Here is a 15,839-nt window from a genome sequence, read left to right as displayed (position 1 = left end):
AAAGCACTGTGTTGCTCAGCACTGAAAGTCTAGTCGAAGGCTGCAGTACATCCCGCCTGCCCAGTTGACGAGGATAAACCTGTGGCACTCGTCTTCCAGGCACCCATTCCTCGGGATTCTGTCCTCACTTGTAGGACTGGACTCTAGCCGTCTCACACACGGATCACCAAGCCCTCAACCTCTCAGGCGGACTTGCCGTAAACCACACCCCCACTCTTCCTCGATTTAAACCTATGATCGACAGCCATGACCGAACCAATAGAGGCAAGACCCGCTCCATGAAAGCACCGTGTACCTCCTGCGCCGCAGCGCCCCATATTCCCAGTTGGGTACCTTGGTTTGGCCGGTCTAGCTGCACCTCCTCTTGTTTCTTTTCCTCCTTCTCGCCCTCCTGCGGCAACAGTTCAATGGGGACCTTTATCTGCGGCTGCTCCATTTCAGCCGGCTTCTCCATCTGCCCCTTCGGCTTATCACGCTCTCCGTCCGGTTCCAATACGGCTGGGTTCTGGACTGAAAAACAGAGGTTGTATAGTTGTTCTGTTATTAAACTGAAAGTTAATGCTATGCAATTCTTCAATCTCCCTCCTCTCCATTTGAACTCTGTGTAATATAGTTATTCATATCAAACACATCGAATAACGAACATCTCCTCATTTGTCATTACATGGAACATCTTACATTTTTGTTTCATCTTAATACATACAATAAATTAGCTTATAAATCCATCCATTCCATCCGAAGGGCAATGCAAGCGCACACGACCATGAGGAGCGGCCTGCAGGGGGCAGTGTTTACCTACATTTGCGACGCATGGCGTGGGCTGCTCTAGTACTCCGTGTACTGCAAACTACAGACAGCAAGGTGCTGGGGGAAGGGAAAGCTGAACGACAAGCAGCAGCTACTGAAGACCACAGTCTACCTACCGTATGCATTTCTCAAAACTCCAACTTGCACAAGTTACTCTGGTCAACGTTAGGGCTCGTTCTTCTACAATCACTAGTCGAGTCACACGCAAAGCATTACGTACAGATACGTCTCGTAGTCACGTAGGTAGCATGGTTAGGCAGTTTCTGTAGTAGAGCAAGGAGTTCCATCTATACAGCTATGCGTTTGTGAGCGGAGGCGCCTGATGCCACAGTTTGCAGTCTCTCAGCTCCTGCTGTCAGGCAGCAAAGATAGTAAAGTGAAGCAAGAGCAACTGCTATGAAACGTGTAAATGGGGCAGCTGATGTCGTTTCACAGTTGGTATTAATATTATTATTATAGTAAGTCAGTCAGAATAGTTGGTATAGGTAGGCACTTGGCATAACTACATAATTAGTATAGCTAGATACCTCCTACTACTGGAAAAACCCACGAGGGAGGAGGTTAAGTTGCCCCCTCACAGCCGAGGGATTCCTGAAGATCTGTTATGAGACAAAGGAGGATCAAATTCAATAAAAGGCCTCTGGAAGCTTGGCACCAAACCAAGAGCAGTGTGGACCCAATCATGCATCCAGGCTGCGGTTACAGTACACTGCGACTGAATGGTGGCAAGGAAGGCAAACATAGCACATTGATTGATTAGGGAGGTGACTCAGGAAAGCTACATAATTCAGTCATTTCTCCCTCTGAGCAATCCAAAGGTGGTGAATGTGTGTCTGCCTGTGTCATTTGCTTGCTACTTACCAGTAACCTCGCATATCATGCAGTCCTCTATACAGGACGCTGTGGTTTATGACATTCTGGCCAGGAGAGTTCACCTGGTGCCTTTAGATCGTAGTATCTCTTTCGTTAAATGCCCTTGTAAAGGTAAGCCCACCATAGTGCCTTAATATTTATCGCGTGGAGATACGGCTTGCGGAGAACTTTAAAACATGTTTGCATAAAGTCTTCTGGAGGTAAATACGAGCAGCCAAGAAAGCTTCTGTCCTAAGGATCCGGATAATATAATTATTAATAAGTAGAAGTCTAACTAAGTTACCAAGGAGGGTGGCTTCATAACAGCAGGAGATTTTAATGTTCATTTAGATCCCTTTATCTTGGCTCTGCGATTAACCTTTTTTGAAAGATGGCACTTAGGCTGGTGCTTCTTAATAAAGGTGAAAAAAAAATCTCTCAAATGTACCTCGCTAGAAAGTTTCACGAGATTGGAGTTCTTTGGTCTATTTTATACCTGCAAACTTGCAAAGAGAAACAACACTGGGTAATCTAGGCAGTGGGGAGTAGTTAACGCACCCAGCAAAAGCCCGGGGGAAGTCATATCAAGCAGGAAGGCTTACAAGAAGAGGGTGGCAAGGAATAAAGAGACCACAGTAACCTAAAATGTATTTGTAAAGTGCAAACTAACCTCTTGGACATCTAGGTCATGAATAACACATGTTTATTGTTACCAAACGGAAAGGTTCTCATGACAGATCCCTTAGAAGAATAAAAGGCCTGAGGAGAACCACCAGGTTTTGACCCAGTGATCATGAGGTTACACACAACTTTGTGGAGTGGGTGCATTAGTCATCTGAGACACCAGTCTTACACTTCCTTGGAAACTTTTATGAAGCAGAGAAAAATAAAGATCAGAAATTATTCTAGGAGACAATATCAAAGGATTACTTAGGATCATATAAAGACGTGGTAGTACCTATGCCTGAAAATCAAGGGTGCATACATTTTCCTGAGCTTCATTATTCAAACGAGGTATCTTGCATATCACTGATGAACCGCCTATATATGTTGACCCGATTGAAAAGGTTTCAAAAGGGATGCCATCGAATTACCACCCAAACTCGTTAATAGCTTTGATAGCCCCATAAATGCCAAAATATATGGAACCGCAAGGTATCAAGAGCAATGGTCAGATACAATCATCATATCATATTTGTAGGATTGTTTTAATGGTAAGCGTTGATCCGGATAACCAAATATTATAGGTGAAATTATTGATAAAAAAAAGATATACGGTTGGGGAGGGGCAGTCTGTTGGATACCCTATAGTCTTGAATTCTGCGCATGATGGCATCAGCACACATAATGTATGAGTCACTTTAATAATTACATATTCCATTGTGGATATTTAGACTTTGTACATGGACAACTATACTTGTGTGCTGTCGTACCAAGAGAGACATTACAAAAAACTTCGCACAGTAGAGTGAGTGAAGCAGAGCAGCATGCTGGGACAAAAACGTTTCAGACTGCTCAATAATGATGCAATGGAGCAACTTAGCAACTTGATGCGCCAGTTTACAGGTGTCCCCATTCAAACCTTATTATTTGTAGATGGTGGGGTAGTAAGTACTTTAGGGAACTAAAATGAGACTGCAAAATATACTAGATAAATTTAACCCTAAGGCCATAGGAGATTAATGGTCTTAGACTTTAACAAGTGCTTTGTTTTTATTGGTTTCCGTCAATTGCACAACTAAAGAAGAAAAAGAAATCAAACAAGCAGAGTTCAGCAGTGTGTTGTAGTCAGTGCTGGACAATCTCATTAGGACATACATCAAAATGATATACACATCAATGGTCGCATAGAGAATCCACCGCAGCAGGGCTCGGCCCGCATCCTACAGAGTAGGTCAGTATCACCTGCTGTAATGTCGGTTATTCCACCACTCCTATGTTCAACATCTAGTGCCAATGCAATGCAGTCAAACACAGCTCCCGCCTGTCTGGTATGCCATAGCGTCCCAATTATCACAGCAAAAGATGATGGTGTTTAATGCAAAGAACACGAGGAGCGGACAGGTCATTTTTACATTTGAAAGAGTTTAGACTTTTGACTCAATGGGCAGCTGGAAGATTTATTTTACCAAGCCCAATATGGTTCACGTACAGACTGGAGTTCTTTCAAAAATGGTAGTGAATAATGAGTTGGGATGGACATGGATCGGAGATTGAAGTGTTATAGGAGGCAAGTAGTCGTCGCCACCTCATGGACACAAAATCTGAAGTATTGGCTATTAGGGAGCTTAAACTCTTGAAACGTTTGGCCTTACCAGCCAGCATATCTTTACTGCCTTTTTTTGTGGAAACCGGGATTCAAGAGGTTAACCAAGAACTATCCGTGTAATCATTATTATTTTGGGAAAAGATATGATCTAACCCAAATCTTTCTATTTAATAAAGAATCAAACCTTTTTTAAGGATCCATCAAAAAGCTACATTCTGATCTTAATGTAGAAGTCAAATGGAGAAATTGGAGAAGACTGGACGCTGCCACTTCTACTTTTTTTGTGTGCAGAATGCTTACTATTGTAGCAGTACTTAAGCACATAGGCACTGCCTTGGTCAGATGGTCCAAATATATTAAGTTGGAAGGCTAACCTGCTACTAGAGTATGTGCAAAGGGACACCAACAAATCTACTATCTCAGAATGTATGATAGCTTCAGGATTCTCCTCACTGTTAATCGGGCACTCTACGGTGAACAGCGATTTCATTGTATGAATAAAGGGATGCTAAACTCTAGGAACTGTACTCTATTAGATGGGTGCAAATTGTAAATCAGTTTTATAATAATGATAACGCTCTTAGAGTTTTGCTTTTTTCTATTCTAGAGATGGATTGACGGATTTCCTATATGCATGTAAGATGGATATATTTATTTTATGGACTGTGTGTAATGTCACATTCTTTGAATTATGGCACGCCAAACAAAAATATAGTAAAATGAAGAGCTCAGCTTTCTTCCAATAGCGGTTGTGAAATTTTTTAGAGCTCCATGTGTCACCTTTCGGTTCATTTAGAGTGCTACAAAGATGTAACAGACTGTCAACAGAGTACAGCTAGAGCCTAATCGGTATTTGTAGCCAAAGCCTGATATTCCTCACTGCACTTTCCCACATAAAGGAAGTTCAGTTGAAGGAAATAACTTGTTTGTTCCTTTTCCATGCAACTTTAATAACAAAACCAACTTGATCAATAGCATAATCCCTTGCACTCTTGAATTGAGTCTGTAATGTTGGAAATCTACTCCATTTCAAAAAGGCACACGGTCATCCAAGGACTTCTCTGAAAGAATGACCGAATTCGTTTTTATTAAATGTGTTTGCTAAAAGATGTCAAACGTTTGATTGGCCAAGATACTGTGGCCCATTAGCTCTCAAGGGGCCGTGCACAGCGATGATGGATTTGTTTGCCTGTCGTTGAGCTGCCTGTATTATGATGGAGTCAGGTCTGGGCTGACCAATAAGGCAAATTGTAGAATTATCCAGAGCTTTGTATTTCTTGTCAAGCTTCGGGATGACAGCCGCCACTGAAGCTGGTGTCTTAATCAGTTTTAATCCCTCCTGACAGATAAAATCCACAATAGGGATAGACCTTGTTGTGTGCTTGGCCTCCGCTTTGAAATCCTGAAGAAAGCACTCAGTTTGCTTCATCGGACGAAGAATATCGAAGCGTTTGACTAGTATATCATGAACGGTACAAAAGGGGGTGGTGATGGACAGAGCATCTGAATCAATCAAACACTCACACCCAGTCAAAAGATCTGGGTTTAATCTATCACCGTTCTTTAGCCCACTCTGCCATCCCAGTTCAGACATGGCTATATGCAAATCAGTCTGACCCTGTGCCTCATGGGAACAGTCCAGGCCGAACTGCCAAGCCATGTCTTCCCTGGACCGGAAACAAGCTTCCGAGGACCGGTTTCTGGCATTCCAGCCGTCTTCAGCCCGGCTTGCTTGATTCCAGTGGCAAAGTGAGCAAGGGACTCACTTCTGAGCATACCCTGCCAACTTATGGCGAACAAAAAAAAACTGATTGTTGCTCTAGCAATGAGTAGATTTCTGCAAAAGGGTCGTGAGCATGGTTTGAAATCTTTCTTACCAGCGAAGTCAGATTTTTATAAATTCCATGACTACAAGAAATCGCTGATCTAAGAAGGCTCAACCCCTTTCATGGGTCACTGACTCCGACAAGCAGAAGCTGTCATATTGCAGTGTCGCCAACCAACCTTACTAAGCCAATTAACAACTGGCAAGTATTTTGCTAATCCCACAACAAGCTGCCACAACCAATCCAAGGATACTATACCTTCTCGTTACTAACAGAATAGGTTTCCATCTATTTGATTGAAGATGAGCACCTCATTGTTATGAACTCGGGCCCTAGTCACCGTAATCACTGTTAAAAAGAGGCTTACTGAAGCTGTTCTTTTCCCACTCGTGCATTGCTCCACATCCTCTAAAAGCTTTATATTTTTTTCATAAAAAAGCAATTCTGTCATAAATATTCTAATTACATTTATTTCTTTGGCGAACAGTAACCCAGGTATCTTTGTAAGAATCACTGTTCACATAAACAGGTTAAACCTAGATTACCTGGCACTTGGCTTGCACACACCTTCAACTTTCCTTTTACCTGATAAGCTGCTGATGCAGCATTTAAGGAATGGCACTATTATTTATTTATAAAGTTTTGTATAGCGCGTACAAGACCCTAGCCTTGAGGGTATCGAGCGCTTCACATTTTAGATTATATAGGATACAGTTGTAGGATCAGACACTCATTACATATATGGGAGTAGTATGGTAAATCTGGAGTCAATGGTGGCACATCAATGTAGTGGTCATTCAGAGCATCAGAATAATCGGCAGATTAACAATAACATTTAATGTAAACTTAGGGCAGAAACTTGTTCATTAGTATTGTTTCAAGCTGGTTGTTTTACTCAAAGAGGTAAAGCAAGGATTCATACGAAGAGCCCAGTATTTGGTACTCAAGAAGAGGAGCGCACCTTGTGTGCACACAGTCAGAGTCAAGACGCACCCTGAGTTTCACGATACAGATCTAATTAAGCCAGCCGTCATCTCCATAGAGATGCTATTATAAAAGCAATGATTCAACTTGCACCTTAGGTCTGCAGAGCTCTCTCCGACCACAGGACATTCAACCCACATTCGAGGACTAATAATTGCCTAGGTTTTAAGAACAGGTGGCCTTCTTTTGGAGGCCAAGTTTCAGCAATGCCCAACATTTCTTAGGCATGTTAACAGGGCAGATAAACTAGGATAAATAGCCATCAATCACAGCTATAACACCCATTCTGGCTTCGGAACCAGTTGATGATGAGATATTTCAAGAGGACTCGCCCATCTCAACATACTCAGTACAAATTCACTAAAACCAAAGACTACTTCCTCATGACTCATCCTTATCAGAATTCCCTTAAAAACAATAAAACACACTTTACCCTTGTAGGTGTCAGTATCGATTTCACTCTTGAAAATAATTTAAAACCCTGAGTTTAACACTTGACCGCACTCTTATGCTGAAGCCCTTGATCGGTTACTTTAGTCCTCACATACTCATCTACTTCAAACCCTTGCAAAGTAGCAACCATGGTCTGAAAATAAAAAATATACATTTAACCAATCACTGGATTACCAACATTTTAACATTTTATTAAAGGATTCTGCCAACAATTTCAGACCACCCAGCAAAAACCCAATGATACTCCAGAGGCTGCTAAACCTTAAGCAGCGGTGTATTTTTCATGGTGATTGATGCCAGGCCCTGTGATTTTACCCCTCAGCAGTTCAAATCTTATATTTTTGCTTGGACGGACCATAAAATAACATTTAAGACGCATCTGTCGCTCAACTAGTTCGTATGGATAAGTTTAAACGTTCACTCTACTCTTGAAGTGCTCATGTATAGTTATGGAATTTACTTGTATTCCTTGTCAGAATTGCGATGATAGAAATAAAAGTACCCTAGGTAAAGTATAGATGAAGCCCATTCAAATAAGAAATTAATAGATTAAAACATTATTGCAAAAATACAGTTTGTCTGTACTGGTTTTATAGAGTGTTTGAAACATTCACCAATACAACTGTTGTCACATTTGCAGGGAGTGGTTCTATGTATTACAGTACATAATTAAATAGATTGCTGTATTCTCAGGAACAAAACAAACCTAGTCTGCCATTTTGCTCTTAACTAAACCTCCAGCGCAGACTCTGCTCTTACATTATCAACGATGTGCTTATCTTTACAGTCCATGGCTATAGTTAAAAATAATGCCTCAGCACAACCATTAAGAAACATTCCAACCTGCAAACAAACTTCAACATGTCTAACTTAGCATTCAATTAATTTACACAGTTCTAATCTTAATTGCAAATGGCTACCTCATGCTCACCAAACAAAAAAATGTAATTATAAAAGCAAAGATAATGAGAATTATTAAACCCTATGGAGTTATTTTTCCCAACCACCTAGCAAACCTTGGGACGGGTGGGGTGTTGTGAGTAGCACATAAAACCCCTCATGATCTTTCTATGGCTGGTGGATGTGTGCTGGATTAAGGATGTTATGGCACTGAGATCTCAGAATCCTGTGCCTCAGTACCACTTCCATTACTACATTCTACATGACATCATGTACAGCACTGGCTGGTCCAGTCGGTTGTACGGCAGAACTCAGGGAAATACTCTCCATGCCTTTACCACCCATTTTTCACCCCACATTTTTTTTATAACACTTATGCATTTACAATGTATGCCTTTGCCACGCATTGTTTATATATATCTATATATATATAAACAATGTATTTGTCAGGGGAGACCCCCCACACCCCCAACCTTACCTTAAATGGGTGGTAAAGGCATGCGCTGTAAAGGCATATGCCTTCTAAAACCAAAGTGGTAAAAAAAATGTGCGGTAAAGGTACAACGTAGTAAAAACCTTGTTGTAAAGGCTGTTTCCCATCCAGTGCAACTATCAGGTACAATAGTGCACACAAACTGCGGGTCCAAGATGATCTACAACAGACAAACACTCATTGCATTTCACTTTATCATAATACTACTGGCATTAAAGTCATTTCTTTTACTCCCCCACCTCTCTTTAATTCCATCGCTACTGTGCTATCCCTACTTTTCCCTGCAGGTTCACCAGTCATATCATATAAAACGACACACTAGAGCATACTGCCTGCATCGATACCTTCACCCATACTGTGTGCGTGGCTCTCCGTGACCTTTAAAGGTCAGGTGCATGTGAGATGTTTTTATACTTCTTGTGCCCATCTTCAAGCCCCAAATTCAATTGCCTCTCTATGCTTTTATAGATGAGCTTACAATATCACACTTGAGTGTATCCATCTCAGACAAATGAAAGGTTGATTCTGCTGCACTAGAAACCATTGACCAGGATATTAGGTACATATTTCAGCACATGCCAGGTTCTAAGGGGTGGGCATGCTGGGCCTGCTGGACCTGGCCCTCCCAATATAGCCTCAGAGCCCATCCAAAGCCCATTCACAAGTAGAAAACAATCTTTTATTATTTTCTTTACTGAAAATATCACACCCTATCAAAGCCTAATTGTGTAACTTTCCTATATAACGTCAATGCCTTGGGCTACTTTAAATGACTGGGAATAGGGGTGAGATCATGTTGGGATGGCTGCTAAATGCCTAGGGACAGGGGCGAGGTCACGGGGGTGGTTGCTTTTACTGTGCACGTGTAAACAGAAGGGGTAACTGAGACACCCCAACTAGATCGAGTCCGTTAGCTCTCACCACAGAGATAAAAACAGTTTTATGCTTGAAACAGTGGGAAGGGTTTTGCCAGATCTCAAGAAAAATAAGTGAAAATGGCCAACAATCAGCATATATATCGTAGTAGTGGTTTATTCCACGGGGCCACTGGAGGTATGCGGCTGGGGAAAACCAAATTGAGCCGCAGGGTTGACTAAATTATGTGGCAAGAAAAGGCAAAATTATGCTGTGTAATGTGACACATTTTGTGGTAGTATTACTGCATTCTTTTTATACATAAATACTAGCTGGGCAAAGGTTATGCCTTGTTCATACCAGTTTAACATCAAAATACAGCAAAAGGCAACTGAAAGGTGATCGGTAGGCCTTTCCGAACTGTGTTCCACTCTGCAGAAACACGGGTCACTGAACTTTTGATAAACTTTGTGTCCGTCTAAGCTAGAAACAATTTTGTCGTTAAAATCTGCAAATTATGCATCACGTGTTGGATTGTGAGACGAACGTGGCAAATCCATAACTATGTGTAATAGGCTGCAGCATCACCTTTCCAGTCCCCTGCTTATGGCACTATATTACGCACACACACAAAAAACTGACCATGTCAAAGGTTAGTCTCTTAAGTGAAAAGGGTTGTCAATTTTCACTAATACAACACACATACCGAAGAGGAAGAAGCAGTGCAAGTGCCTATTGTACAACGAAAAGCAAAGGCAACAATTCCATGTTAGGACTGGCAACATGTGCTCCACTGCTCTGCCTTCTCTCAGTCTCGCTCGCCAATGAAACAACAGACACCCCACTTTGGGGCACCCGAGACTGTGCATTTATTCCCTACAACAAATCTCTCACTTTGTCACATGAATAGACTGAAATGGACTATTGGAATTATGGGATTCTGCAGCGGCAGCCTTTCAAGTATTATTGTGGATGTGTCACATTTGCCACATAATCCATCATCTGCTGCATAATTTGCAGATATTAAGGAAAAAACGGCATCATAAACGGATCAAATGTTATTAAGAAAACAGTGATGTGTTGCTGCACAGCAGAAGGCACTTCTCAAAGGTTTACTCGTTACCTTTGAGCTGCTTATTGCTGAAGTTGCATTTTAAACTTATAATAATGAGGTAAAACCTTTTTCCGGACAGTGTTAAAATATGTAATAAATGACAACATAATAAAGTAATACTACTTTACACTGCATAATTTGGCCTTGGCCTGTTGCATAATTCTAGTGGCTCCGATTGTAGTGCCACTGGTACTTGTGTTCCAAACTGGTATGAGAGAGTAGGGTGAGGCGGAGAGTGGGAGGGTGAAGCAGAAGGGCAGGAGGATAATAGGGAGGAAGCTGAAGCAGGAGGGAGGACAGTGAAAAAACGGAGGATGGAGAGGGGAAGAGAAGGAGGGAGAGTTGGAAAGACAGGAGTGTGAGCATGAGAAAGTGGAGGGTGAAGAACAGAGAAAGGGGGAGAATGAGAGTAAAGGGCCAGGAAGAGAGCTAAATATGAGATGACAATAGAAGGGTGAAGTGGAGTGAGTGTACGTTGACAAACAGCGAGAGGATGGCGAGGCCAGGGGAGAGAGAAAGTACGATAAGGTGCAAAGAGTGAAGGGTGAGGTGAGAGAAATATAAGAATGAAATGGAGACAGAGAAGGACACAGCATAGAACAGTTGGATATATTGGAGAGAGAGTAGGATAATGTAAAGAGACAAGAGAATGAGGTGAAAGGAAGTAGATGGTGAGGTGAGCGGGTCATCAGGGTAAAGGGAAAAGGAGGGTGAATTAAGAGAGTTAGGAGGGTGAGACAGAGAGAAGGGAGGGAGAGGTGCAGGGAGCAGAAGAGATCAAGCACGTTGGCTTAAACCTCTAGAAATGCATAGTTAAAACGAATTGACAGCTGAAAGAAAGTAATGAGGAATGATGCATATCAATGGGATAAAGTGAAAAGCCCCTCTTCCCTGTGACTATTAACCCTCAACTAGAAGGAGGTGGTCTAGGGGCTTATCCATCAGGTGCATTGACACAGGACTGTACGGGGGCTACTGAATCCCAAGTACACCTGGCTTTTTTTGTTTACAACGCAACTAGGTGGTAGGGAGTCCATTTACTTTGATTGCAGTTGGGCCCATAGCATCATTGCTACGTCAACGAGGTGGCAATGAACCTTCAAATCCATTTAAAAGTTCCTACTTCTATTAACAAACTACTCACTCCACCCTACCAAAACAAAATGTTGTAGATATGTTTTAAAATGGATAGATAAGAAAATCTGTTAGAGTTGCGGAAGATGTCCAGTACAAACTCTATGATTAGAAAAAAGGACTCAGAGCCAGCAACTTTAAAGCTTAAAGGGTGATACAGTGCTTCACCTAATTCCGTGCGCAAGTTAATTAAAGAGTAACCTTGGTTTGACGTGTCGAAAAATGTAACTTTACTAAATCGGGATTAAACCCCAGCTTAAATGTATTCTCATCTCAAAGATGCACTTTCAGTGTGAAAGAAGAGATTATCAAAAAAGTGAAAGTGATAAGCGTTATTGTACCCTGCAAGTTCATCATGAAAGGGTATGAATAAATGTCAATTTTAAAATAATTCAACCTTGTGCGTTATTACTAAGTTACCAAAAAGTATGTAATATTGTTTTGAATTTAAGCAACAAGCCTTTACATCTGAATGTACATTTTGAGAAATGGTATCTCAAGAGGGGTTTTAATTTATGTTGTTCTTAATGCAATTTAATTCAGCAATATTTGAAAAGTTTTTTTTCTTTTACCAGAGACGTTGTTTCTATGCAGGGTGTTTACTGCTAATAAGATATCAAATGCTCAACAAGCTTTGAGTATTCCTAAAACAATTTCAGATATACGTTGGACGCACATTTTTTAAAAAAAGTTTTATATTATTGTAATTTAGTTTTTAACTGTGTACTATGATGACCCTGTTTGCTGAAGTTCACATTATTGTGACTTTTATAAAACCAAATAAAGTTGACTATTATGGATCGTATTCTAATGCAGACCACAATGATGGTGGAGGAAATGTGGGAGAAGATGGAGACAGACAAAAAGTATTCGATCCACAAGAGCTGGCTGTTCAGGCCCGCAAAATTACATACGCAGAAAAAATATGGGCCTTGTCAAATTACAGTGAATTATGCAAACCTATACAACTACATTCAAGGAGAAGCAGAAAGTCTCCGATCTTGTAATCTGTCCCTAGAGATCATTCGACACTTCCAGGTGTCATGAAAATGGGTTAATTAGCTTTCTACAAATAACTGCATTTAGAAAGAACGCATCACTGGGAGTCTGTGCCGCTATTTCTGCAAAAGAACGACAGCAAGCGCCTTCAGCTCACAAATTTACATATCCACCGACACACTGAAAAGCACACTAATCCACTGACATTGGTTACAATCAATCAAAGAAAATCGAAATACACCAGGAGAAGCACATCTAGACAAAACAATGCACGAGGGGAACAGTGGCACATATTAAACACCAAACCTAGATCTCAATTGGTCTCAGATACTCAAGTTAACTGGCAGAGCTGCCACCAGAGTATTGGGAGCTCATTATGGCCCAATCAGTGAACTGAACGCATGCATAAGTACTCTTGGACCAGGTATGGCTCTAAACTTATGCTGATGATACCCAGATGTGCATCCGTCTAGAGCGCAGAATAGAGAAGCATTGCACTCCGTCGAGTGTCTAGAACAAACCGACCACTGAGTGAATGAGTTTCCTCTGTCTGAATGGGCCAAAGACTGGAGTCTTAATGTTAAGAGGAGTTGGAGAGGAATTGTCCCATTTTAACTAGTTCACTAAGCTGGATCCTCCCACAACCCCATAGACTAGGTCAGAAACTTGGAACTCCTTTTCGATTGTGACCACAACTTTGTTCCTCAAATCAATGCTGTAAAAGAAGCAAACTTCAAACAGAACTTCTAACAAAAAACCTCCCATCTCATGCAAGAGTACCACAGAAATAGAGCTAACTTCACCTTTAGTTATAGCACAATTGGATTCCTGCAAATAGCCTCCATAGGCCTCCCCCAAACACTGACTACTAGGTACATAGAGTGCAGCACCACTATGACATAACCATAAAACACACACTATAATTATAGGTAGAATCATTACGCTCAGGGGGCTTTATGGCATAACTGCTACGTTCAGAGCACCCATATATGTACAACATTAGTAGAACCCTATGGACACATTGTTACTATTAGAGCACTTCACACATAAGCACTACACTCAGAGCATCCTATGGTATGACTTGGTTTGCTGCATACAGCACTCTGTAGGTAAACAATACTACACACGGAACACTTTAAGACTAAACGCAGACACACATAAACACTCGTAGGTAAACAACTTCACTCATACCACCCTATGCAGAGATCACTGCTCGTTAAGCACTGTGCAGGTAAACCACTACCTTCAAGGCACCATGTATGTAACCATTACATTCACAGCACCCCATGGCAACATTCAGCATTCCTTAGGTTCATCATTATTCTCAGAGCACCCAAATGCAAAAGCACTCACTCAGAGCACACCACACACAGACACTACATTCATCTCTGCTATAGATAAACCAAACATGCAGAGCCGCCTCCTCTAGGTGCACTACTACACTCAGAGCCCCCTATGGTTGCACAACTACATTAGCATGTCAGAATTAGCTGTTAACTATTACCGTATTTTCCGGCGTATAGGACGACCCGGCGTATAAGACGACCCCCTACTTTCATTGACAGACTGTTGGTTTAATGCTATATTCGCCGTATAAGACGACCCCCACTTCCTAACGTCCTACAGTCCACTTTCTATCTCCATGGACTGAGATCATGTGGTACTGACGCTCCTCTCCTTCCGATGAGCGTAAGAATTACGGAAGGAGAGAGAGATCAGCACACGTGGAGGAGCGCCTCGTCTGCCTTGGGGATGTGCAGCTGCAGTCTAGGTAGGGCTCACGGCGCCATTTGTTCATTTGTTTTAGTTTAAAAGTTGGGGGGATGTGCAGCTGCAGTCTAGGTAGGGCTCATGGCGCCATTTGTTTTACCGTACTTTAAACCTTGCGCAGCGTTTGAGTTGCCTCTGGCTGGCGACGGGCTGTAACTGTACAAGTACGGTACCGGTAATTTATTATCAAGACGGCCGACGGGCTGATTTTGTGTTGTTGCACAGTGCAACCATCGCCTACGTTCTTTGTTGTTGTGCTGGAGTTCCCTAAGCGCCACCATTTTCAACTGAGGAGCGGTCTGACACTTTCGGGTGAAGTCCGCGCTATGTGAAATAAACCGCCAATTTTTGTATCCGGCGTATAAGACGACCCCCGACTTCCCAGAAAATTTTAAGGGGTTAAAAGGTCGTCTTATACGCCGGAAAATACGGTAAATTACTTTCGCAGGAATTTAAGGTAGGGCCATTCCAGTCCACCACGGAATAGCCTCTTTGCACCAAGCGCCAGGTAGCCTGCACCTCCTAAAAGTACTATACATTTCTGGCACGGTATGCTAAGATTAAAACATAAATTCATGACCATGATCAATAAAAATGTTGTCAGATCTGCTCCGTTGTGTCAGACTCCATGTTTATTGCTTGTTCTCCTTAACATGGCTCCTCTGTTAAATAACATAAGTTGGATCAGATTTTTTACTATTATCCCTGAATGCGTGGATGTTTATTAAATATATTCTTAGGGACAACTGGTTTTCCACACAATTAAAGTAACATACAGTCAGTGCTTAATTTGAACTGGTGGTTGCAGGTGGGGCCCACCGGCAATCTTTTTTGCGGGTTTGAACTTATTTTTCTTCATCAGACTCTGACCCAGAATTAGAGAGAGAAGCGCAGAAAAGGTAGAAAGAAGCTGGAAGGGAAAAACAGTGCCGAAAGGAGGGATGAAAAAGAACCTGAAAGAATGAGATCAAGGCAGGGAAAGTTTAGTGTTCGATGAAAGAGGCATTTGGTGGAATCACAACTATACAACATTGGTATATGGCAATCCAAACATTTGGCAGCAGCGCAGACGCGCTTCTGAGAAAATCTTTAGGGCCCGGCACTTATTCTTTTGCAAGTTAAGCAGTGCATAAAGCGTATTTGTGGAACACAGTGCTCAGCAAGGAAGTGTCTTGGTGCAGGGGGAGGGAGTTTCAGGTCTTAGCTGCCAGGTGGGAGAGGGAGCAGCCGCCACTGTTTGCCCGGTGCATGCGTTGACCTCAGAAGGATGAAAGGTTGATGAACCCACAGAGATCTGAACCTGTGACGATAGGGTACAGCCCATTACAGATCCTTTAAGTGAATGAATTAGTCCACTGACCAGATCGGTCTTCCCTACACTAA

At 41.9% G+C, this 15,839-nt stretch overlaps 1 protein-coding gene across 3 annotated transcripts in view; it reads right to left on the bottom strand.

Moving 5' to 3' along the window:
- SLC38A10 (solute carrier family 38 member 10) overlaps positions 1 to 15,839 on the bottom strand; it is a 394,443-nt gene that overhangs the window by 82,861 nt on the left and 295,743 nt on the right. For all 3 annotated transcript variants that reach the window (XM_086931014.1, XM_086931013.1, XM_086931015.1), the window contains exon 12: positions 334 to 510. In XM_086931014.1, the coding sequence (XP_086787140.1) occupies positions 334 to 510 (177 nt within the window). The remainder of the gene's footprint in view (positions 1 to 333; positions 511 to 15,839) is intronic.

This window comes from Lissotriton vulgaris, chromosome 7, assembly GCF_964263255.1.
Source record: "Lissotriton vulgaris chromosome 7, aLisVul1.2, whole genome shotgun sequence".
Lineage (NCBI taxonomy): Eukaryota > Metazoa > Chordata > Amphibia > Caudata > Salamandridae > Lissotriton > Lissotriton vulgaris.
The sequence above is the reverse complement of the archived record's forward strand: the minus strand, read 5'-3'. Positions and strand labels throughout refer to the sequence as shown.